The sequence below is a fragment of the Adiantum capillus-veneris genome, chromosome 6, assembly GCF_014529385.1.
Source record: "Adiantum capillus-veneris isolate H3 chromosome 6, ASM1452938v2, whole genome shotgun sequence".
NCBI classification, from domain to species: Eukaryota; Viridiplantae; Streptophyta; class Polypodiopsida; order Polypodiales; family Pteridaceae; genus Adiantum; species Adiantum capillus-veneris.
Genome location: NC_140936.1, coordinates 32,172,479 through 32,196,487, shown reverse-complemented (window position 1 = coordinate 32,196,487; position 24,009 = coordinate 32,172,479). Strand labels below are relative to the sequence as shown.

Sequence of the window (24,009 nt, the reverse complement as noted above, 5' to 3'; positions counted from 1 at the left end):
CGATTGTTTCTTGCAAATATTTGGATATGTAAAATTAATCCTTCATTAATTTGTAATTAACAAAAGGATCTAAATAGGATATAGAAAGCATGATATTTTGGTAAAATATTGATATAGCTTGGTAATGACGCACATGAGATTAGACATGACAAAGGGTGTGTATATTATAAGAAGTAGAAATTGATTATATTGAAACACATCATACAAAAAGCAGAAGAAGAAGGCATATACAATTTTCTTGCCAATTGTTTTTGTGAAGTGGTAGAAAGAAAAGGGGAATGGTGTTGATGAAGCATTAACACTATAACGACAACCTAGAAAAAGGTATCCCAAAGTCCTTGCGACTGCGTTGTAGATAAACGACCAAACTGACCACGACTTATGTGCAAGTCACCCTCCGTTATGTCCTCCATTCTCGCTTCCATCTCATAGGAGATGACCCCATGGCCCCAAGCAAGCTTAAATCGATGCAGAATCGCTTAAATCAGTGCCGAGCAACGCTCCTACTCGGGCCACCATACTCTTTCAGAGACCTGCAACTGCTCATGAGCTTCTTACAAAGCACGCGGTGACAGATTTTGCAAGCCCACTTGCAGCCTTGACGTTCTACTGCAGTCCAGCACCACTCACGACTAGCCATGCAACAGTGAGAGATTTTCTCTCTCTCAAACCACCCATGATATGGTCTCACGACTCACAATAGTCGTGCGACATGGTATATTTTCTCTCTTTCCTACTCACAATAGTCATGCGACATGGAATATTTTCTCTGTTTCCTACCACCCATATGGTCTCTCTCTATCTCTCTCTCTCTCATTCAAATGACAGTCGTCGCCCAGCTTCCCAGTCGACAGAAAAGGAAAAAAAATGGCACTCTCTCACTCTTTCTCCCTACCGTCGCATGCCCATCCCACTCTATCTCTTTCTCTCCTCAGCCGCACAAGCCGCCATGCACTACCAGCAAGCAACTCTTGCATCACAAATAATTTATTTTCTTTTAAAAAAGGGGACTCTGTTCGACAACTTGCCCGCATGCAGAAAGAGCAGTGGCGCCTCTATTTTTTTTTCCCCAACTGGTGGCACAGAAGCATGCGGAGTCTAGACCCTACATTTGCTGGCGTATTCTTCTCTACTCCCAACCGTTGCTCTCTCTCTCTCTCTCTCTCTCTCTCTCTCTCTCTCTCTCTCTCTCTCTCTCTCTCTCTCTCTCTCTCTCACACACACACACACACACACACAGTCGTAGGTGTTCTGCTCTCCAGTTCCGACTCACTTTCACCCACCACCTCGATTCCCAGCATACGTGCATGCACTGGCTGCTGTCGTAATCTCTCTCTCACATCATCCACCCACCATGCAGCACATGAGCTTCCTCGCCTGCCACTCTCAGCCATGCAGAGTGGTACCAACCACTGCATGGACCCCTCACAACACTGCAGTTTCAAACCACTTTCACTTTACCCCTGCATTGCTCACCTTCTTGTTTTCCCTCTGCATTGCTCAAAACATGTCCTGCAGAAGTTCCTTCCACAGCTCTTTCCTTGGAAGAAGCTTCCCTGGCTGACAAGCAGGGTTTGTGTTCTCCCTAGTAGCCATGGTCGGTCAGAAGAGTGATGACCGATTACACTACCTTGATGTGTGTTGGTTGATCATCTCATCTAGACCAAAAACAATGTTGATAACTCATTAAATCTGACTTGTATAGGAGCTAGAGAATATCAAGCACAGAGGCGATGTACTACATCGTCACCCAACATACCTGGTTGGTCACCACCACGCTCCTAACTAGAGGAAAGCTGAGCTCCAACAAAGAAGCTTTTTACAAATACTCAGGAGGAGTAGCACTATCTGCCACTCTAGTGAAAGATCATATATAGACTGAAATAAAAGTACAAAGTCAGAGATTGGACACAAGACGGGAGCTGGTATATTCAGATATTGAAGGAAAGTACAAATGGCACCAAGAGCGGATACAATCCTTGTTTTCCCTCTTGCTCTACTCATGGCCAGCCCTTGGCATACCCTGCATTTTCCCTTTCAACCCCAGGCCTGAGAGGAGCGCCATCCTGCCGGCACAACCCAGCCAACTCCTCCCTTTGCAACCTCCTCCATTCTGCAGTACCACCCTCTCTTATGGACAATAACCTGGTACTTAACTATGCCTTGCGGGGACAAGCTTACCTCGACAAATTCAAGCTTCTCTGATGAGAGGCTGGTGCATCCATAGTCTTGTTGAGCACTTTAAGGGCAAGTTGCACTGCTTCCTCACGTGTAATTCATCTTTATAATCATGTTTGAGCATGGATTGTGCAGCCTGATTGTTGGCCCTAATAGCGGTAGCCTTCCAACCACCATAGTTACCACTTCAATCACTCATGTAAAGTTGGAAGCCAAAGTTCTTGTCATATCCAGCGAAAAGGAAGGAGACCCCAAAAGGGGCGGAGGCCACCAAACTGTGTGTAGCCCTGTTTGGTGTCTGAAAGAGACTGGACAAGTTGTTCCACAGGCATGGGCTCTTCATAAGCGAAAGTGTACCTTTGAGCTTGCAGACGAAATGTGTTAATCAGGATGTTGGCATCTGCAGTGATGCCTGCGACAGCACAAGCAACATGGTCGTCTATCTTGTACACTTTCTTTGTAGACTTTGAAGCCGCGAGAAGCTTGGAGGTTACCCGCTTCTCTCCTGCCAGAACGACGCCATCTTTGGCAAGCACCCCAATGGCTGCCCCTGCATTTCCTATGGCCTCCATGGCATACTCTACCTGTTACAAGCGCCCCTCTAGAGAGAAGATCGTGGTCCTGCTATCATATCGGTGAAACATTGCTGTTGTTGCTTCTGCTGCGATGCAAAGTTGCTTCCTTCACCAAGAGACTGCATAACCACCTTAAGCACTAATACCCTTGTTAATGTTGTAGCTTCCACCTATTGCACCCTCCTGTAGTCGTTGCCATTGCCAAAGCTCGTTCGTGCCAACCGTTGACGACGCTCTGCAGAGCCGCTGCAATACCTTCTCAGGCGATGCTCGATGCAGAGCATACTTGGACATTGACAAGTTGACAATTTATTTATTTATTTATTTATATTTATTTTTGTTTCTTTGAGTCTTTAAATATTGTACTTCATTTAATTTTGTACCCAGACATTGTATCACATCCAGCCTCAGATGTACTTTTCACCTTTTCAACATGGTTAATGTCACACTTCATTTCATTTCTTACCAATATCGCAAAGGGCGTGGCAGTTGAAGAATATCGCAAAGGGCGTGGCAGTTGAAGAAGGGGCTCCGATAGTTTGAGGCGTCAGGCAAAGCGATTGTGTGGAGAGGGTCGACTTTTGATCCCATACTCATTTGGACAATGAGTATGATAAAATTTCATTTCATGTCTCTATCTCTCTTCCCCATCCCACCAGGATTCCTTACCATGACAGACATTGAGGAAGCTCCTCGATGACCATTGCAATAATTTCTCAGATAAATGCCCCTTGCCGAGCATCCACGAGACTTGACGACGACGACGACGATTTTAATCTATTTTTGTACCTAGACATCGTATTAGATCCACAAGGATTCTCTCACTTTATTTTCGTAGGTAAATTTTGCATTTTAAAGACGGTTACTATAACATTTCATTTCATCTCTCTCTCTCTCTTTCTCCCCCTATCCCCCTTTCCTTTGGTCGATGGTCGATGGCATGGAAGCATCAGACATCGACAAAGTTCTTCGGCGATCAATGCAATACTTTCTCAAACAATGCTTGCTTTTAGGCATCCACGTGCACTAACGATGATCATGATGTATTTAAACTGATGATTTCAATCTTTCACTTCATTTTAATACCCAGGCACTGGAATAGATCCATAAGGATTGTATTAGTTTGATATTATAGGTAATTGGTATAAGCTGCAGACTCTCATATTACATACCTAGTACAAGTTTATTAAAAAAAAAGGGAAGCTTACGTTTTTGGTCTTGCCAAGCATTTTCTTGATGCATATTCTTTTACATAGTTTGACGTCTGACAAGTAATGTCTGAAAGAGCAGCTAAGGTCAAATCAATCTTGCATTGTTTTCTTTATTTGTTGGACCAATCTACTGTTTATAGTATGGCCTTTACCCGCTGTATGCTCATGATATCATGACTAGACACTATTATGCTCGTGATATCATAACTAACCACTAGTCAATTCATGACTAGACACTATTATGCTCGTGATATCATGACTAGACACTATTATGCTCGTGATATCATAACTAACCACTAGTCAATTCCCTTTAAACAAATATCTGCTATTAAATTTTTTTACAATATTAAGCACTTTAGAGACAACAGTTTGCGATATCAAGGAGACTAGTCCGTTTATTCAAACAAAAACAATCTACAATACATTGATTCCATCTCACTTTCCGATTAATCCGAGGCTCATCATTGTAAATGACTTTTGCTAATTACAGCTCTCTCCTGCTTGTCTCTCTTTCCCCATGCACAGTCTGGTACGTACATATTTCAGATGCAGTACATCATCCAGAGTCTACTGATTTACAGACAGCAAAAGGGTAAGTTCTATCCACATTTTCATTTTGGGTTTTGAAAAATCTTATGAGAAACACAAGTAATTATACACTGATAACACTCTCTCAGATACACATAGTCCTACACATATTTCCTAATACCGTTCTAGAGAGAACAACAACATTACATAAATTCACCACCTCTAGCACACTGATCAGCTTGATTACCATTTATTTCTTGAAACAAGGCACGGCTCTTTTAATTACCTGCATTCTCTAACACTGTGCCAATACTTGTATTAAACGAAATTGCTATTGCGTTCATTCCACTTCGAGATATGCAGCTACTCACGTGCCTCGCGGTGCTTTCCGTTAAATACCGATTTGTCAGTACTTTGTTACTCAATCTTACTCCAATGTGGTGTGAAACAGGTAGTACATTTTTTATGTTTTTATGCCCTTTCTAGTCCATTGGTCACATACACACAGATTCGCCGATTTAGGCAGTGTGTAAATGCTCGTCTTGGTGTAAATTCGCCGATTTAGGCAACACCAATTATCTGTGCCGATTCGCCGATTTAGGCAGCACATTGATAAATTGCAGCTTCATGATTTTTAAACTTATCGCAAATGTAGATTCGCCGATTTTGGCAGCACTAGTGCAGATTCGCTGAGTTAGGCAACATGACTTCTTGGTGTAGACTCGCCGGTTGAGGCAACACCAATCACAAAATCATGCTACAGTGGCTGGCCACCACTGCAACTGGTATGATTTTGTTACCCGGGTACATAATGAAAGTGATTTGGACTTATGTTGTGGAATTGGAATTGGATCGGGATTTGGTATTTGATGATTTTATCACGATAGTGTTCATGTGATGAGACTTTACAATGTAAGATTGATGATGAGTGTGACCAATGATATCCTGATTCATCAGGGTATGACATATATTGCTTATTCTAGTGGTATGGGACACTAGAATAGGTAGTATGTGGATGACGGCATGCATAAGCACTATTGTCTAATTTTATGAATTTTATTACTATTTGATACAGATTTTTAATCATTGTTTTTTACAAGTATTGCTTGCAGATTTTTATCTTTGCAACTGAGGACAGTTGCTTTCCAACGGAGAGGTATGTTATGGAATTGACATTTTACTATTTATTGCAGCTGACAGGTGAAAAAGGCTTGACCAAGCTAGGCTATTGCAAAAGGATATTATATTTTATGTACATGTTATTATTCAAGTGCTCTTTTATGAGCTTTGGCCATTTATGACCGGCCGGCCAGTTTGTACTCACATTGACCATTCAAGAAATCTATAAATGAAATACATGCAAGAAGGAAATGGTCACTCTTGCACGGGGGGAGATTGCACCCAGTGTCTGCGTTGCTCTTCTCATCTCTCCTCTCTTCTCTCTCGCCATGCCAGGCGTAGCACTCCGCTCTAGGAGGTGCGCCTGCGCGTGCGCTGTCTTGCTCTTTGTCTCTCCCTGTTCGTGTACAACTTGGATTATGCGTTGTGTGATTCGAGGTATGCAGATTTTTTCGTTTCATGGCTTGTAGTATATTGTTTTTGCTATTTTGCAGGGCTCACGACGTTTTCGTCATGTAGCAGTTTCCTCTCTCTCTCTCTCTCTCTCTCTCTCTCTCTCTCTCTCTCTCTCTCTCTCTCTCTCTCTCTCTCTCTCTCTCTCTCTCTCTCATATGCGTACGCCGTACGGGCAGGCGTGGCAAATTAAACCCTTCCGAGTCCCAAGTCCCGATTGACTCCTAAGTCTTGAGCAGTGAGCACCCCCACCCCCCCAAAGGTACTACCCATATTAACTCTCTCTCTCTCTCTCTCTCTCTCTCTCTTTGAGTACTATGTAGTGCAACAATAAATCCGTCTCTCTCTTCCCTTCCTCCCTCTCCCTAGAATCCCTCTGTCAAAGCCTCCTTCCGGATGAAGAAGGGCATGCCACATGTCAGGGGGAGGGTCGGAATCCCTTCCCCCTTTATACTTAGTATAGATAGATAGAGTACTTTTTGACTTTACATTGCCAAACTCAAACTCAGAAGTCTTTGTGTTTTTATTTTCCATCATCATGTCAGTACTTACCTTTCACTTTTGCATTTTAAATGAAGTGTCCTTTAAGGTTTCTTTAAAATGAAGCAGTGAATGACACATTGAGGGTCTCTCCTTCCTTGAAAAATTTAAGCTGCTTCATATATAATATAGAATTTTAAATGAAGTGTTCTTTAAGGTTTTCTTTAAAATGAAGCAGTGAATGACACATGGAGGGTCTCTCCTTCCTTGAAAAATTTAAGCTGCTTCATATAGAAAATATAGAAATATAGAATATAAATGTCTCATCGATCCTACCTTTGGGGAGCCTGTTCCAAATGCCTAAGGGAAAGGGTGCAAAGATGTGCATCAATGTTTAAGCACACTAGCTTTCTTTATTTCTGGGACCAACCAAAAAAAAAAAGATGTACTGAAAGGTTTTCTATTTTTCCAAAGATTAAGGAGACCTATAGGGTAAAGGGGCCACCAAGGTCTTAGGTGTCAAAATGGAAAAATTTGGGGAACTTAGGGTATTGACTAGGTTGGCTAAGTACTCCTCTAACTGTGGGGGTGGATTAATGGCAATCTGGTGAGAATAGGTGGATGAAATGATGGTTTTTTTGGTTTCTTTGTTAAAAAAGAGGGTTGAATGGGGAGATAAGTAATCCCCACTGATGTGACAAGCTACTCTGATGTGGGTGCAAGCTAGGGCCAGTAGTGGGATAGACACTTGCCCCTAATATCTCCTTAAAGGATCAGTGAAAACCCACTAACGAAGGCACACGTGTCGAACATATTTGTATTTATGCGCATCCATCCGATAATGAAGGCCACTACCTACCTAGCCTCAGTCTTCGAGCTACCGTAATGGCCGTGTACTGACCCTTCTCTCATGCTGCGTCCTAACTTGCATAATCGCCTTTGATTTTCGCGTCCTTTTTCAATCACCAGTGGTCAGCTGGATTCGAGCTCGCCATCATACATGCAAAGCTTCAATGGCAGATATCAGGCAAGACCATCACCACTCAATCAAAAGGGAGAATTGGATGCTAGAGGGTGATGTGGCACATGAGACAACAACAAGCAATGCAAGCAGGAAAACAGATTCTGATGAGTACGATCGACAGATTAGTGCGGTGTCACCAGTAAATGCAGTTGATCATCAGCATCATCATCTTGAAGAGACTCATAAAAGTGCTAGAGCAAGGCATCATCCCCTTGACTTTTTGCAGCAGCATAATCATTCTCAACATGGAGGCCTGCATCTTAACTGTGCTAGTCCCACAGATATGGATCATGAAGCCTCAGATGCAGCGCTCTCTCTGCATTGCATGCAGGTCTTGAGGCCTCTGAACGAGTCCCTTTACACGACGGCTGACTTCGTGAAAGACAATTTTGTCTAGCCTCTGATCTCTTTGATCTCACTCTCTCTCTCTCTCTCTCTCTCTCTCTCTCTCTCTCTCTCTCTCTCTCTCTCTCTCTCTCTCTCTCTCTCTCTCTCTCCATTGCCTCTGTCTCTCTCTCTCTTTCAAAATGAACGCTGGTAAAAGTTTTGGCGATGGGGACCTTCATCCATGTAAACTGCAGTGCTGAAGAAGATTGTTTCTGCGCCGGGGCGCACAGTACTTTTGTTCCATTTTCATCGCAATGTAATTAGTCACACCCACACCCAGGTGCGGCCCCACCTCGTTTCGTGAGTGGTGATGGTCTTGAAACCCCACCTGGTAGTAAAGCAGCATAGCATTTTCCACCTGGGAAAGCTTGGATTTGACGCACATGACACAGAGTTGAACCACGATATTGTTTGAAATCAGCTGACAGCACCTACCTAGCAGGGAACAGAGCAGGAAGAAGAAGGCGACGTGTGTGCACAGTCAACGGTTGAACTGGAGAACGCAGATAAAATCGGAGGTTAAATCAGCTTGGACCGGCTCCTCCTCTCTCCTTTTTGTGGGTTTCTCTTTCTGTTTTGACTAATGATATTGTTCGATGCAGGCACTGGTGGACAAGATTAGATGCAGGTGTTGACAACAAAACCTATTGTTGACATGGTGAGAACATTTGTTTCTCACTCAGCAATCATAATGCTTGTCCTTCTTTGTCGGCGTAAATACAAATTGTTTGGAAGCTTGCTGCTAATACACATAAACAATTTAAAAGATGCTGTAAGATATGCAAAATGCCGTTCTTGTAATGAGTATAGTCAAACATTATCCGTGGTAAATACCTAGCACTACTATATCAAAGTGAAGGATTACAAAGGGGTGCCCAAAAACTTATGGATAGTTTGCTTTCAATAGCCAAAATCTGGTTGCAAAATCAGCAAGAGTTGTTCATAATGTTTGAAGTAGACTCGGTGAACTTGTAGCTAGTGTGGTGGTTGGCACAAAAGTTGTTGTTGCTGTCTTGATCGTCTAATCTTCTCCAATCGATGTCGTCGTGCAAAAGCATTATATGGTTGGTCCACATGCAATGGTCGTAGAAGTAAACCTTCGGTAGAGCCAGCTTCCCACAAGATTGACCGTAATTGCTGCTCAAACTGTTGTTGTTGAACCTCCCAAGCCCTTCTTGAAAGCCGTGTGTGTTGTGCCTCTGTTCGCCTTTGCCGAGCAGCATCCCTATCTGCTTGTGTTTCCTGCTTTTTCTTCTCTTTTTCTGACTTTTTATCTTCCTTTGCTTTAGCAAGTTCATATTTCTTTGCTGTTTTGGCCTTCATGCTTTCAATATATTGGTATGAAGTGAGAATCAAGCTGTTGGTGTAGTCAACAAATGCCTTGCGATGAACCTGCCTGATGCACATCTCTGTTGTAGGGACTTGAAGAAGATTTATTATGCAATTCTGATCTTCGATCGCTTTGTTTTGAGTTGAAGAAGAGGGTGGGATTTTCTCATCAGCAAGTGGTTGATTTAAAGCTAGATTGGGTGTTGAAGTGGAGGCATTTTGATGATGAAAACTTTTGTTTTGCTGGTTAGCTGCATGTGAAGTCGTGTGATGCCTGCCTGATGGTTCCCCAAGTTCATGATGTCTTCTTGCTCTAAGAGCTGAGTGAAACTTAATTGATGTCTAACATCTGCACATGCTTTCTTCAAATTGTGTTTCCATGTCATTCAAAGCCATAATGGCCTCATCCTCTATCTGATCTTGTAGTGGTGTAGTTGGCACTTGAGAAACCTCCTTCAATGACTTGCTCTGAATTGTCGATTAGGCTAATGTGGTTACATGGCATACCTTTGAAATCTAGTGTAGATGGATTAAACGGCCACAGATGCCGGTCGTCTCGAAGCCTGCCTTGATGTTTGATTCTGTGAAAGAGGTTTTGATAGCCTTTGCCACAATACTTGCCAATTCCGCTTTTGAATCTTGTCGTGAGGTTGTTCTTTGCTGCCATATGTCTCTCTCTTTGCGAAATTGAACCTTCAATGACTTGAATACAGAAACGTCCAAGGGTTGTAATTTGTGCGAAGCATGTGCTGGTAATGTCCTTATGTCAATTCCTGCTGCTTGTGCTTGTTCAACAACCTCTAGTGATAAATGGCTGCCATGACCATCAAGTATTAATAGATGTCTGTTGTCCTTTCCTATGCTTTTAGTGATTGCATTATCAAAATCTTGAAGCCATGCTTTGAAGAGTTCTCTCGTCATCCAAGCCTTCTTTTGCATTGCCATTGCCGCTCCTTCTTCACAATCTTGAATGTGATTGCTTGTTATGCGGCTGCCTTTGAAAATGTAGTATGCTGGAATGGACTGTCCGACAGCATTTACACAACACAATACAGTCATCCATTCTCTAGAGTCACATGTGATTGCATAGACAGATTTTACACCTTTCTTTGCCATGACCTTCATGCCCCTGTCTCTGGAGCCTTGAAATCCTGTTTCGTCCGCATTCCATATGTTGGTGGGTGGGTAGTTATGCTCATTGTAGAGTTTTTTTAGATTGTCATGGAGAGACTTTACTATTTCTGGGCAAAATCGTGCGGCTCTTGATTGGTCCAGGCCCTCTGCTACTCTGAAGACTAGGGAAAGATGTCGCCTCCGAAAGCTATCCCACCAACTCTTTCCTAGGATACAGTTTGAGAACAATGTGTGCCTTGTTTGACAGATTTCTGCCACTTTGAGTCTCACATCCATAAATGATACGCCATGTCCGGCTTCGCCCTTCATGTAAATCCATTGAAGTAGAGCTTTCTCTTTGTCCTCCAACAGCTGTGTTGGCGGACCTCGCTTCTTACTTTGAGTTCTTCCTTCCTCCCAGTTTGAAATGGCAGTTCTGCTGATGCCAAACTGCAATGAGCATTTGTGTAAGGACATGCCATTCTCTCTTGCTTCAAGTGCTCTTGCCATGTCTTCTTCGGTCCATTGAAATTGTGTGCTCTTTTTACTCCTTGCCGGCGTGTTCGGAGACTCTTGGTTGTCTTCAGAAGCTACATTTGTAGACCTTTCGACAGGCACTCTTGGTTGTGTTGACTGCTTTTTACTCCTTGCCGGCGTGTTCGAAGACTCTTGGTTGTCTCCAGAAGCTAGTTTTGTAGACCTTTCGACAGGCACTCCTGGTTGTGTTGACTGCTTTGGCTTGGGGAATGTAGGTCTAGCCATGACAGCAAGAGGAGGTGTTTTCGCTGACTTGCACTTTTGTGAACCGGCTTTAGGGTTTGGCTCGGCCACTCTCTTCTCTGTATTTCTGTCTAGTTCTGCTAAAGGGGTTGTCTTGTGCGATGCAAATCTTAAATCCTTGCTTGATGTGTTTGTGTGTATTGATTGACCAGGTATGGTTTGCTTTGTCCTTGCCATAGTGCTCCTGTATATTGAAGGCTGATAGGGAGTCAATACATGATAATGAGGTGAAAGACTTACATATGATGCATGATACATGAACCAGGAAACTTACATATGAGGTCAGTTAGAGGTTGTGCTCCTCGGGAGTGTCTTGGAGAAGATGAGCATACTCCTTTAATGAGAACTTGCGCTTGGGGGCTGAGTTTGAAGGATTTATTGCTAGATTGTTTGGTGTCGGAGTTGGAGTTGGAGCTGGCTTCGGAGTGGATGAAGTTGCAGCCTTGGGGGAAACGAATCGACCTTTCCTGCGTGGTAGGTTGCACATAAAAACGGGCATTACGTGCACCCGCCCACAGCAACAAACACGGCCTCCATTCTTGTGAAGAAAGAGTGATGTACAAAGCAAGCCTTCAAGTGTCGGATGTCGCTCTATTAGACATGCCTTGCATTCGCAAAGTACGGGAGCAGCCATGAATAGTTCTGCTTCATTACCTGTTGCAAAGCCACCTTGTTAGGGGAGTTGTGGCATATACAGGACTTGTTGATTCCTTAGATATATAGGATTCGTGCTTCATTACAGCAATTCAAAAAATCAACAGCAGGTAGAAGAACTAAGTGCCAGTCATGAGTGCTTTTGCAGATTGTATCGGTATGTATCTTCATCTAGGAAAGTTGTTTTCATGTAAAAATTAGCAGAGTTAGCAATGTACAATGCTCAAGATTTCTGTGCATGGGCATGCTTGTGCCAGTAGGATTTTACAAAAGGGGTACTTCTTTGTGCACTTCAAGTGCTCAAACACTTCTTGTAAGATGAAAAAGACCAGGCATACGGGAGTCTTAATGACATACAATTAACAAGGATCAGATGTGACATCTATGCTTGCCAGCATGTTTCTTCGTCTACCTTATCTGATTAAGTTGTCCTGTTTTAACTGAACATACAAGGATTGATTTGCAAGCTTAAAATGACCGTACAAGGACATGGCACATCTTGCATATTAATGGGAGCTCCTTAACATTGCGAAATCTTGGATTTGATGAGTATAGTCACCTGTTCTTGCTCCTTTAAGTGATTCCATTCTCATAAAATGACCTTAAAATCTACGTCTAGTAGCAAAATGTTGGCAGAGCCTCATAACTAGTCATACCTCTAGTGATACATGGCTTCAGTACCTGTTGCAAAGCCACCTTGTAAGCTTGTTGTGGATTCGTGGAATAAGACTACTTGGTTCACTGGTTAAACAAGTGGGGACTTGCTGGTGCAGTTTAAGCAGGGTTTCTAATGTTTTAAGCTTGTGCAGGTTGTTCACATGGTTGCAGGTGTGTCATACACAGGAGGGGTTTATGGATGGTTTGCAAGTTTGGGATAAAGAAGGGCGAGACTGCTCTGTGAGGTGGTAGTGAAAGGGGATTTTTCAAGAGAGGGCTGGGGTTCTTAAAGAGAGGATGCGGTTATTGACTTTTTTGATTTGGATGCTTCTGATCGGCTGTGTTTGCTTGTTCTTGAGATTGCTTGCTCTCTGTACGTAATTGAGATGTTATAATTTTAACTGGGGTGGCCGATTTGCATTTGTGGTTAATGCTGACAGAGTGCTTATTGCAGGTTGTGGCTTATGAAGGCACAACAGTGGATACGATGAAGGCGGGCGCCTCTCTGGATTCGGCATGGGTCTTCATGAGTCCTGGGGAGTTGTGGAGGATTATGACGTGCGGTGGAGCGTGAAGTCAGTGGTGGCCCAAAACTTTTCTTATTCCTTTGCTGCTTATAATAAAAGCAGAAGGCCACGTTGTAAAAGTGTTCCCATTTTGGTTTTAATAGGAACTTTTTTTGGCCTTTCCTTGTACCCAACATCTGTCCCACTACTGGTACCCGGACCCTTACTGGCCCCTTTACCCTATGCTCTTTCCATTTTGAATGGCAGATAACTTATAAGCGTCCATTCATCCATTCACACTAGATAATGGATAACATGACCTTGGACCCATTCATCAAACATTGGACAACCCAGCCTTGGCCTCATATCTAAAGCCGCAAATAACAAGTCCATACCAATTAACAAAGTTTCTACTTACAAACCCTTCTTTTGACTAAACTAAATATTTCTTAAACCGAAGGGTTTTCTTGTGCCACACTCTTTCAATGTAAGTCTCGTCAATCTTTTTTTTTTGGGGGCCAAAATCACAATAGTGAGTGTATATAAATATTATGAAAAAAAATAAGTTACAATGAAAGCTATGCTCCAATCGAGCCATGGAATCTATCAACACCTGACCCACCATCCCATCCAAACCATACACCCTGAGACCACAGACAACCAAGGGGAGCCAAGTCTGACTTGGGTTTGCCACCAACAAGGAAGCCTTGTCTCACAGCACACCCCTTGACACCAAGCTCAGACACCTATAACGAACATACTTACAATGGAAACAAGAAGAATCATCTTTTCTTCTTCTTCTACCTAAGCAAGCTGACAATACTGATTATGTTACCCTTAGTGGCATGAGCACCATTTTCAATCGGCTCAGGCTGACAAGATTCACAGGACATTCGTGGCTCAACTATAGGGTTAACCATCGGCTCAGGTCTATCTTTCATCTCCTCAGTCTCGCGGGCTCTCAAACTCTTTGCTAATTTCACCAGAAGGTCCGATCAGGGCCGCTTGTTCCTCGTGTACCTCCACTGCAGTGCAATCCATCTCTTTAGCCACCTCTCCACCCGTTCCCTCCCGATTACTGGTGCTTACTTCCATCCTTGTGCCATCGTTGACGGCTTGACCACTCTAGTGACCCGCCTCCAAGTTGTTCTGGTCCTTTGAATGGGGGCAGTCTCCTCCTTAGGGCAATCCCTAGCATAGTGTCCAATCTTGCAGCACTTGTAGCAAGCATTTGGGAACGACGCAAATGCTAATTCTTGTCGGTATGCGCCAGTATCCATGTTCAGATCCAAATACTTGGGGATGCGTTTGCTCATATTCCAAAGTATACACATCTTAATGTCCAGGCTTGACCTTACCCGTTGTAACTTCGGAATGAACATCACCCTCCCCAACAAGGCAACGGTGGAGTCAATATGATCATGAAGCCATAGAGGGAAGCCCTTGAACGTGACCCAAACTGGGTTATTCTCTCAGCACGCCGTGGAAGTCTCGTCAATGTTTTTTACTTGGCGGCTCGTGGTGCCAACCAAGTATGGTGGTAGAGATGAACATTTCTCTTGTTTCCACAAGAGGAGCGATCACTTCAAGAAGATTGAAGCTATTAAAAATCTAGCAACAATTGAGGTTAGATAGACTAAAGCAATCGAGGAAATTCTAGAATGGATTACTGTAACTATAATTTTGCAAAAGAAGAAGAAGTAGTATATAAGAGCTAGTAGGCTTAAGGACATCAAACCCTATTGTAGCCCAAGAATGTGTAGGATATTTTCACGCAAAAGATATGGGCAAGATCAAATAGGAGCATAAGAGCTGAGTCGCACAGAGTGCGAGTGGGGGGAGTGGAGGAAAGGGAGGCGTTTGGCATAAACGAGGTCACACCTAGGGACAACACAGTGGAAGGCTTGTTTTTTCTGTGAGTAGGGAGTTGAGATGGCAAGTTCTCATAGGCGAAATGCAGTCTAGAAACAAGGAGATGAATTATTTTGTTGAAAAATAGCTTAACCCCTACCTTTTTTGTTGTGCTAGTGAAACTGCAAACAGGGTTTCTACGTTTTAGGCACAAAGTCCGGATTCTCTAAAATGGTAAAGCTCTTAACCCCACTTCGCCCACTCGCCCGAGGTGCGACTCAGCTCAAACACCCAGCCTAATCGACATCCCGAAGATAAAAATACGAGTTAAATTACGCTATTATGTGATGTGAGAACCACTTCTTACCACAAGGGAATCAGCAGAGCTTTCTCAATTTAGGGAGAACCACGGTCCCTAAAAAGCTTAGCCTTACGTTTCCGCCCGCCTCGAGTTTTGAATTTCATGTGCATGCGCCACCAGCGAGACAATTTCCATGTGCCCCCTTCCGCTCCTCTCTCAAAAAAACACACACACACACACACACGCGCGCGCGCGCTCTGTCTTTCTCTCTCCTCTCTCTACCGCCACACATCTCCCCTCCCTTCCCAGGCTCCCATCCTCTCTCTTTCACACACACGCAACACACACACACTCTCGGTCTGTCCCTGTTTTCTGGGGTTGTTTCCAGGATAGCTCTCTCTCTCTCTCTCTCTCTCTCTCTCTCTCGTATATACTATACATGCCGACGGGCCACCGTTTTCAATGAGTCTCGACTCTCATCAACAAGAACCGCTGAGCTACAGACAAACTCGCAAGAAAGGCCGCAATCGAGCTTGACGCTCTAAGCAAGGAGCACCCAATGCACATCTCTCTCTCGTGTTTTGCCTTGCGTGCAGCACAGCAGAATAAGCTTCATCCTCCTTATTGCTATTCCAACAGAGATAGCCAGCTATGGAGCTTGTCAAGTCCCCGAGCGCCTTCTTGTTTCTGCCTTCAAAATGGTGGCCTGTCATTCTTTTCTGGCTTGGTTTCAGCGCAGTAGTATTCACCGCTCTCACATTCAACCCAGGGATGATGATACTGCGGCACCCGAGCTCATCATCTTCATCGATGCCATTGCTGGATGCGTCTGAGGAACCCTCACTTGGCCGGCTAGCTGATCGCATTTGGGCCCTCTTTTGTTCAAGGTCTTCGCACTCACATCCAGGCTATTTTTCCACTACAGTGACGGAAAAGAGCTCGGATACATCATCGAGGGATAAGAGAAAGCACGTGAATGTCAAGGAAGACAGCGAAGGAAAGGTCATGATCACTTGTGACTTATATACAGGGAAGTGGGTTGAAGATGATACATATCCTCTTTATAGATCAGATTCTTGCCCTTTTGTGGATAAGAAGTTCAATTGCCAGCAAAATGGCAGGCCTGATATCAAGTACACCAGGTGGAGGTGGGCCCCAAGAGACTGCATGCTTTCAAGGTGACAAACTTTTGTTTCGTTTCATTCCCTCTTTTTTCAGTTGTACAAAGCAAGGGTTTATGCAAAAATCAAGGGGTTTAAGACCAGTCCTCACTGTAGGCGGTGAAGCCAGTTGAGATGTATGTGCCCCATTTGTCATTGACAACACCAGCTCCATCCTGTTGGGGCGGGGGGTGTGTGCAGAGGTTGTGCCCTTTGACCTCTCTCACAGAACCAACATTCTTGCACACATGGCATACACATATTTGCCAAAATTTTAATCACTTCTATAATCTCTTGGCAAGTTAGGCTGGTTTTATGCTTGGACAGGCGCCTGCCTGAGATGGCTGGCCAGAGAGCTGTCACACTCATGTTGATTGACAGAGGTCAAGACCTGTTCCACCCGCTCGTGGGCTCCTTTTCGGAACATGGCTCTTTACCTTCAAATGATGACCGAATGGAGGGTCGGTCATGTGACATGCATTAGAACCTGAAATTCGCTTTTTGGAGGACAAGTCAATGCTTGTCACTTAAGCATAGCCAATCTCTACCCGTTCTTGCGTGACACCCACCTTAAGAGGTCCTGCTAGACCCCATCCCTTCTTAATGACTCCCATCGAGGAGACAGATGCTATGAAAGTATCATCATGGTTAAACACTAAGACACATGTATGGATGTCTGGAGCATCTGAGGGTGAAAGTTTGAAGTCAAAATGTATTCTATAAAGAGACACAAAAAGAGATATAAGTCCCAACATTTTAATGTGACATTGATTAAGAAGATTGTTGGGGATTATCTTGCAATCAATAAACTCTTACTCGATCCATTGGAGTTGACTTTGGCTGTCTTATGAGGCTCAATTTTGCATAGGAGTTGTTTGATAAGGTCGACTTTAGTGTGAACCAAAGTGAGGCTTCCGTTTGATGATCTATGGGAAGAGACCAGTTCGAGTTATATTCCTTCATCTTGGCATTGTAATGATTGGTGCTAAGGATAAGTTGTCATCAGAAAAATAGCACACTCCATTCAAGAGAGTGCATCCAGTTTAATGGAGGCACGCAATGATGCCTAGAGTTTTTCCAATGACTGTTGCCGTATAGCTTCTCACTGTCTCTTCAAACCTTGTTAATAATTCATGCTGTGTTTGACGAGTCTTTCATGCTGAGTTACTTGTATGTCTCAGCATCAGGTTGGCATCTTGTCCAGGTTTAGTGGCATGACAATGCTGGAGACTTTGCGTGGGAAGAGACTAGCTTTTGTTGGGGACTCTTTGAACAGGAATCAATGGGAGTCAATGCTTTGTATGCTCAGGGAATCACTTGCTAATAAAAGTCGAATTGCTCGCCAAAATGGGAGTAACCGCATTTTGAAGTTTCTGGTAAGAGTCAATTTTCTGACCTTAACCTTGAGAACAGGAGTGTTTGTAAGGTCAAAATCCTCTCGAGAGTGCATGGTCTGCAGTAGTATTGATCAAATGCACATTAGTTGCAAACCCATCTGAATGGGAGCCTGCTGATGAACTTTGAAAATATGATCTTTGTGAATTTTGGCATGAGCTGTGTCACCACAAGCGGGGTGTGTAGGGGTGCATTTTCTTGTATGTAAGCCTGGGGTATCTTCATCTCTTTCGGTCATTCTGCTGCAGTAGGATGTTTTCTTAAGCCTAGAAAGAAAACGTTGTTGGAAGTATTAATATCCCCTTCACAATACAAACATCCAAATTTTTTTGGGGTTTCTTTGTCTGGCACATCTTCACAGTTGCTCTATCATGCAGGATTACAATTGCACGGTGGAGTTTTACAAGTCTCGGTACCTAGTGGACATGAAAGAAGGATCGGGTGACACCAACTATACCATAAGGCTAGACACAATGGACAAGTCAGAAGTGAAGTGGAGGGGCGCCAATATAATAATTTTTAACACGGCTCATTGGTGGGGTCCCGGCAAACTTGGCAAGGGGTGAACATGCTTAAACTTCTAAATCTAGATGCTAGCTTAACAAATCACACTTATCATGCATCGCTTGTTACATGGAGCTAGGAACAGGATGAATCAGTTTCAATAGTAGTGTATGGCAGGCTTTTAGTAGCACTTGTTTATTGCACATCTCAAATATCACTCTTAGGCATCTCCATGGTAGCTCCATATATTAGTCCTGTGTTCCTATCTAACTAAAAAAGTGTGAGACCATTTAAAGAATTTGTTCATCTTTGGAGCTTTGTGACCTTAGGTATGTGGAACATCATTTTAAATGCTTACAACAGCAGATTTCCATCTCCGAGTTTCAAATTTTGTTAATGGATTTTTTTTTTCTTTTCTTCATTATTAACATGCGACAATTTTGGTGTTGCAATGTTCACAGACTGTAGTAGTTCAGTGGTTAGATATTGCGTGTAGGTGCTGGTGGTGTTGTGATAATCTTATGAAATGGCAGAAGACTCACCATCAGACCACTCTCACGACTGACATACATGACTAGCCGAGGAAGATTAATGACTCAGCTTTGGCATGCTCTCCGTTCTTTCCTTATCTAGGATGTGGACCCAGTCTTCATGCTGACGCCATTTGGGCACAATGGAGATGCTTCCACAGATTCCTCAATTGGATACGCAACAGCACAGGGATCAGATCTTCTCTACTTTAATAAGCATCACTAGTTGGCGCATTTGGAAAGCATTTGTTGGTTCTTTGAAAGAGCTGAGCTGCATTTCAGTTTTTTAGACCTTGGGGGTGGACTCCATATTTTCAGACAGGTCGCAGAGAGACCGAGTGGCATTACATGCCAATTAACTATGTTGATAACAGCCACCTTCCAAAAAAATGGGCTGTTCTTTGTATCTCTTAGATTACTATCTCTGTAGAAGACCTTTCGGGCTGTTCAGGTGTCAGCCATAATGCCCTCTAATGTGTTGCACTACCTCAATTGTCATCTCAGTACTCCATTCCTCTTAGTGTGAGAGAGGGAACTATGAAGAGGGTATCCATATTATACTCAAAGCCATGATAATCTTGCTGTTCATTATGGAGCTGCACACCATAATGCTTTTATAACCATCATCTCAAAAAGCAAGCCCTTTGTGTTGGGCGCTTGACGGCGGACTGTATGCTTGTCAGATGTTGTCACGAGGACGTGGCAACTGCTAACCTTAGTTGTTGGTTTCTTTCCAATGATTTTTCTTTAATTTTTGAGACCCTCTTTTTGAAGTTGCAAATGGTCGGACATTGTATGGCCAATGTGAACGGTAGTTTCACCCGCAGACGGGAAGTTGGTCGGCACTGGAATTCGTAAAGTAAAAGGATGTCTAGGCTCAGTTCAAGATCATGTAGGTCCCCTCGTCGCACTTAGCAAGTTGGTGGATACTAGGAAGTGAACTCAATAAAGACATAAAGTCAAGGTGGGATCACCAACGGAAAGTATCGGATAGTTGGGCAACATTGCACTTTTGGATGCGGTCCCAATGAGGATAGATGGTCGGATGACTAGTGGGAGCCCAACGGAATCATTTCCTAAAATTTAGGGAACTGCTATTTTGGGCCGTGAAATGTGTTCGCGTCATTACCTCCGGTATAACAAGGGAAACATTTTATTACTCTGTTGCAAAGTCAACTGATGCACCAGTTGAGAGATTTTTAAGCAGGAAGCCCAGTGCGGGGAAATTGCATGTATGAGTGCCAAGTGGTACTTTTTGGTCAATTTACCAAGTTTGGGAGAACAAAAACTCGTAACTGACTTTTTGGAGCAGTTTTGGAGTCTGATAACTGTGATTTTCAGCCATTTCTCTCCATTTTTGAGCTTCCCATGACTTTATTATGACCAAGGAGCTCATTTTCAACATTGGAAGGCATTGGATGCGTGTTTACAGGGCTGTTTTGTTGCGTTTTTAGCGATACGCAGGTTTTGGCAGCCATGGAAATCTTCCTCTTTTGCATCTATTTGTTCACAAATGCATTACAGGTCAAGGGCATAAGAGGGGGTGCTCGATTTGTGCTGGGGGGATGCTTCATTGAGAACCTGTCACAAGTTAAGAGCTATGGAGTGCTTTCTTTCCCTTCCATGTATAGTGTGGTGCTAGGAGTGATGCCCTACACATTACACATTGCTCTCTCTCTCTCTCTCTCTCTCTCTCTCTCTCTCTCTCTCTCTCTCTCTCTCTCTCTCTCTCTCCCCTACGTGCAGTTATGTGATGCCCCACAAGAGGGCTCTTCATTTGATTGATGTACAACTGTGTGGGTTCATGCTTTTGTGCTGAGGCACGAGCCTCCTTGAGCAGGAACAGGGGTAGCTAATTGCTACTTCAAAGCAGGCAACGGTGAGGGTCATAACCTCACCGTACATGTGCGTTTTCAGAGCTGTGTATGTGCTGTAAATTGACTGTTTTTCAACCATACGAACGCCAGAACCATTGGGAATAGTGCCCCACTGGTAGAGGACAGGACTCTTTGGGGCTGAAAACAGAGCAAAAATACAGCGTGCTGAATTTACTGTTTTTTGGGGAGGAATCAGAGGGTTTATGCCAGTGGAAGTGAGTTCCAGCAGAGGAATTGGTTTCGTGCAAGTTTTGGGGTTGTTATGTTGCCGAAATTTGGCCAAATCAAGTGGTATCTAGTTGGATATAGACAAAGGATTCTCAGGACTCTACTTTAAAAATTCACCCTCTCAAAGTATAAAGAAATACCGAAAGGGGCGCCAATTTTGGGGCCTACAGGCTGTCGGCGTCTGCTTGGGGCATTGTAGCTTCCGAGCCGTGCGTGTATTCAAGTGTTAATTCCCGTCCCATGTTCTCTTTGCAAAGTGCTCTGCGTGTGTGTCTAAAGTAAAGAATTTCGGGTGAAAGCCAACGCCTATCGCCCCACGGGCTGGTTTTAAGGTTCCGTTGCCGAGACATCAATCAATTTTTCTTCAAGAAGTGAGCCTCGGTTGTTTTGGGTAAAGACAGAGTACAGGAACGCGGGATTACACTATGGCCGACAAAGGGAAGGGCATTATGGAAGAGGATTTCTCTTCACAGGATAGACAGGAAATTTCGCATGTTCGCCATGCCAAAAATTGGTCAAATTAGGACTGATTTTCTGCTGCGTTTTTAGGGTTTGCAAGTATGAACCAAGATGAGATGGGAAGAGGTCTCACGGTGGTAGATTGGCCACTAGATCTCCTGCGAGAGTGATGTGGGTCTGCTAGGTGACATGCCGCTTGCCGATTCTCTGAGGCGATTGCTTGGATTCTATGACGCATTGGTAAATCATCTTTAAATTTGAGCTTACTTGGTCGTGGGTGGTATGTCAGTGCTGTGGAATTATGCTCGTTTGCAGAGGCAAGAGCCTCTTGCACAGGTAAAAAAGTTAAGGGACAGGTTGCAAGATGCTATGTCGTGAAGTTTAAGAACTATCCACCTATGGATGCAAAGTGGATGGAAGAGCATGAACTGTCAGAGTCACCAAATGTATTGTAGCTTTATTTTGAGGCCTTTGGGTTACAAGCTACGTATGCCCCAACCCAATGTCTGCATAGGAGGGGTAATGATAGAGCTAGCACATCAAATGTACTCATGGATTCAGTGCAACAGCAGTGTACAATTTGACAAAAGTACGAAGGTCTCACTAAGTCTTTTGTACATATGTTTTGACAGTCTTTCTTGCGAAAACATGTGATGATAAAAGGGTGCTTACCACACAAGATCATCTATGGCATGTATTTATGGTATGCAATCGAGGATGTTTGCGATTTCAAGAGGGGGGTATGTCACGAGGACGTGGCAACTGCTAACCTTAGTTGTTGGTTTCTTTCCAATGATTTTTGTTTAATTTTTGAGACCCTCTTTTTGAAGTTGAAAATGGTCGGACATTGTATGGCCAATGTGAACGGTAGTTTCACCCGCAGACGGGAAGTTGGTCGGCATTGGAATTCGTAAAGTAAAAGGATGTCTAGGCTCAGTTCAAGATCATGTAGGTTCCCTCGTCGCACTTAGCAAGTTGGTGGATACTAGGAAGTGAACTCAATAAAGACATAAAGTCAAGGTGGGATCACCAACAGAAAGTATCGGATAGTTGGGCCACATTGCACTTTTGGATGCGGTCCCAATGAGGATAGATGGTCTGATGACTAGTGGGAGCCCAACGGAATCATTTTCTAAAATTTAGGGAACTGCTATTTGGGCCGTGAAATGTGTTCGCGTCATTACCTCCGGTATGACAAGGGAAACATTTTATTACTCTATTGCAAAGTCAATTGATACACAAGTTGAGAGATTTTTAAGCAGGAAGCCCAGTGTAGGGAAATTGCATGTATGAGTGCCAAGTGGTACTTTTTGGTCAATTTACCAAGTTTGGGAGAACAAAAACTCGTAACCGACTTTTTGGAGCAGTTTTGGAGTCTGATAACTGTGATTTTCAGCCATTTCTCTCCATTTTTGAGCTTCCCATGACTTTATCTAGGACCAAGGAGCTCATTTTCAACATTGGAAGGCATTAGATGCGTGTTTACAAGGCTGTTTTGTTGCGTTTTTAGTGATACGCAGGTTTTGGCAGCCATGGAAATCTTCCCCTTTTGCATCTATTTGTTCACATATGCATTACAGGTCAAGGGCAAAAGAGGGGTGCTCGATTTATGCTGGGGGGATGCTTCATTGAGAACCTGTCACAAGGTTAAGAGCTATGGAGTGCTTTCTTTCCCTCCCATGTACAGTGTGGTGCTAGGAGTGATGCCCTGCACATTACACACTGCTCTCTCTCTCCCCTACGTGCAGTTATGTGATGTCCCACAAGAGGGCTCTTCATTTGATTGATGTATAGCTGTGTGGGTTCATGCTTTTGTGCTGAGGCAAGAGCCTCCTTGAGCAGGAACAGGGGTAGCTAACTGCTACTCCAAAGCAGGCACCGGTGAGGGTCATAACCTCACCGTATAGGTGTGTTTTCAGTGCTGTGTATGCGCTGTAAATTGACTGTTTTTCAGCCATACGAACGCCAGAACCATTGGGAATAGTGCCCCACTGGCAGAGGATAGTTAGGGTACTGTTTGGGGCTGAAAATAGGGCAAAAACCAGTAAATACAGCGTGTTGAATTTACTGTTTTTGGGCAGGAATCAAAGAGTTTATGCGAGTGGAAGTGAGTTCCAGCAGGGGAATTGGTTTCGCGCAAGTTTTGGGGTTGTTATGTTGCCGAAATTTGGCCAAATCAAGTGGTATCTAGTTGGATATAGACAAAGGATTCCCAGGACTCTACTTTGTAAATTTACCCTCTCAAAGTAAAAAGAAATACCAAAAGGGACGCCAATTTTGGGGTCTACAGGTTGTCGGCGTCTGCTCGGGGCATTCTAGCTTCTGAGCCGTGTGTGTATTCAAGTGTTAATTCCCATCGCAGGTTCTCTTTGCAAAGTGCTCTGTGTGTGTGTCTAAAGAAAAGAATTTCGGGTGAAAGCCAATGCCTACCGCCCCATGGGCCGGTTTCAAGGTTCCGTTGCTGGGACATCAATCAACTTTTCCTCAAGAAGCGAGCCTCGGTTGTTTTGGGTAAAGACAGTATAGGAACGTGGGATTACACTATGGCCGACAAAGGGAAGGGCATTATGGAAGAGGGTGTCTCTTCACAGGATAGACAGGAAATTCCGCATGTTCGCCTTGCCAAAAAGTGGTCAAATTAGGGCCGATTTTCTACTGCGTTTTTAGGGTTTGCAAGTATGAACCAAGATGAGATGCGAAGAGGTCTCAC

The 24,009-nt window shown here is 43.7% G+C and overlaps 1 protein-coding gene and 1 pseudogene across 1 annotated transcript in view; one reads left to right on the top strand and one right to left on the bottom strand.

Annotated features, from left to right (window-relative positions):
- Nucleotides 1-2,373: 2,373 nt before the first annotated feature.
- On the bottom strand, nucleotides 2,374-2,734 carry LOC147455317 (proteasome subunit alpha type-4-like; annotated as a pseudogene).
- A 12,654-nt stretch (nucleotides 2,735-15,388) lies between these two features.
- The window catches only part of LOC147455316 (protein trichome birefringence-like 6), a 35,615-nt gene continuing 26,994 nt past the window's right edge, over nucleotides 15,389-24,009 (top strand). The window contains exons 1-3 of the mRNA XM_086514123.1: nucleotides 15,389-16,324; nucleotides 17,511-17,682; nucleotides 18,079-18,263. Of these exons, the coding sequence (XP_086370249.1) occupies nucleotides 15,798-16,324; nucleotides 17,511-17,682; nucleotides 18,079-18,263 (884 nt within the window). The 5' untranslated portion in view covers nucleotides 15,389-15,797. The remainder of the gene's footprint in view (nucleotides 16,325-17,510; nucleotides 17,683-18,078; nucleotides 18,264-24,009) is intronic.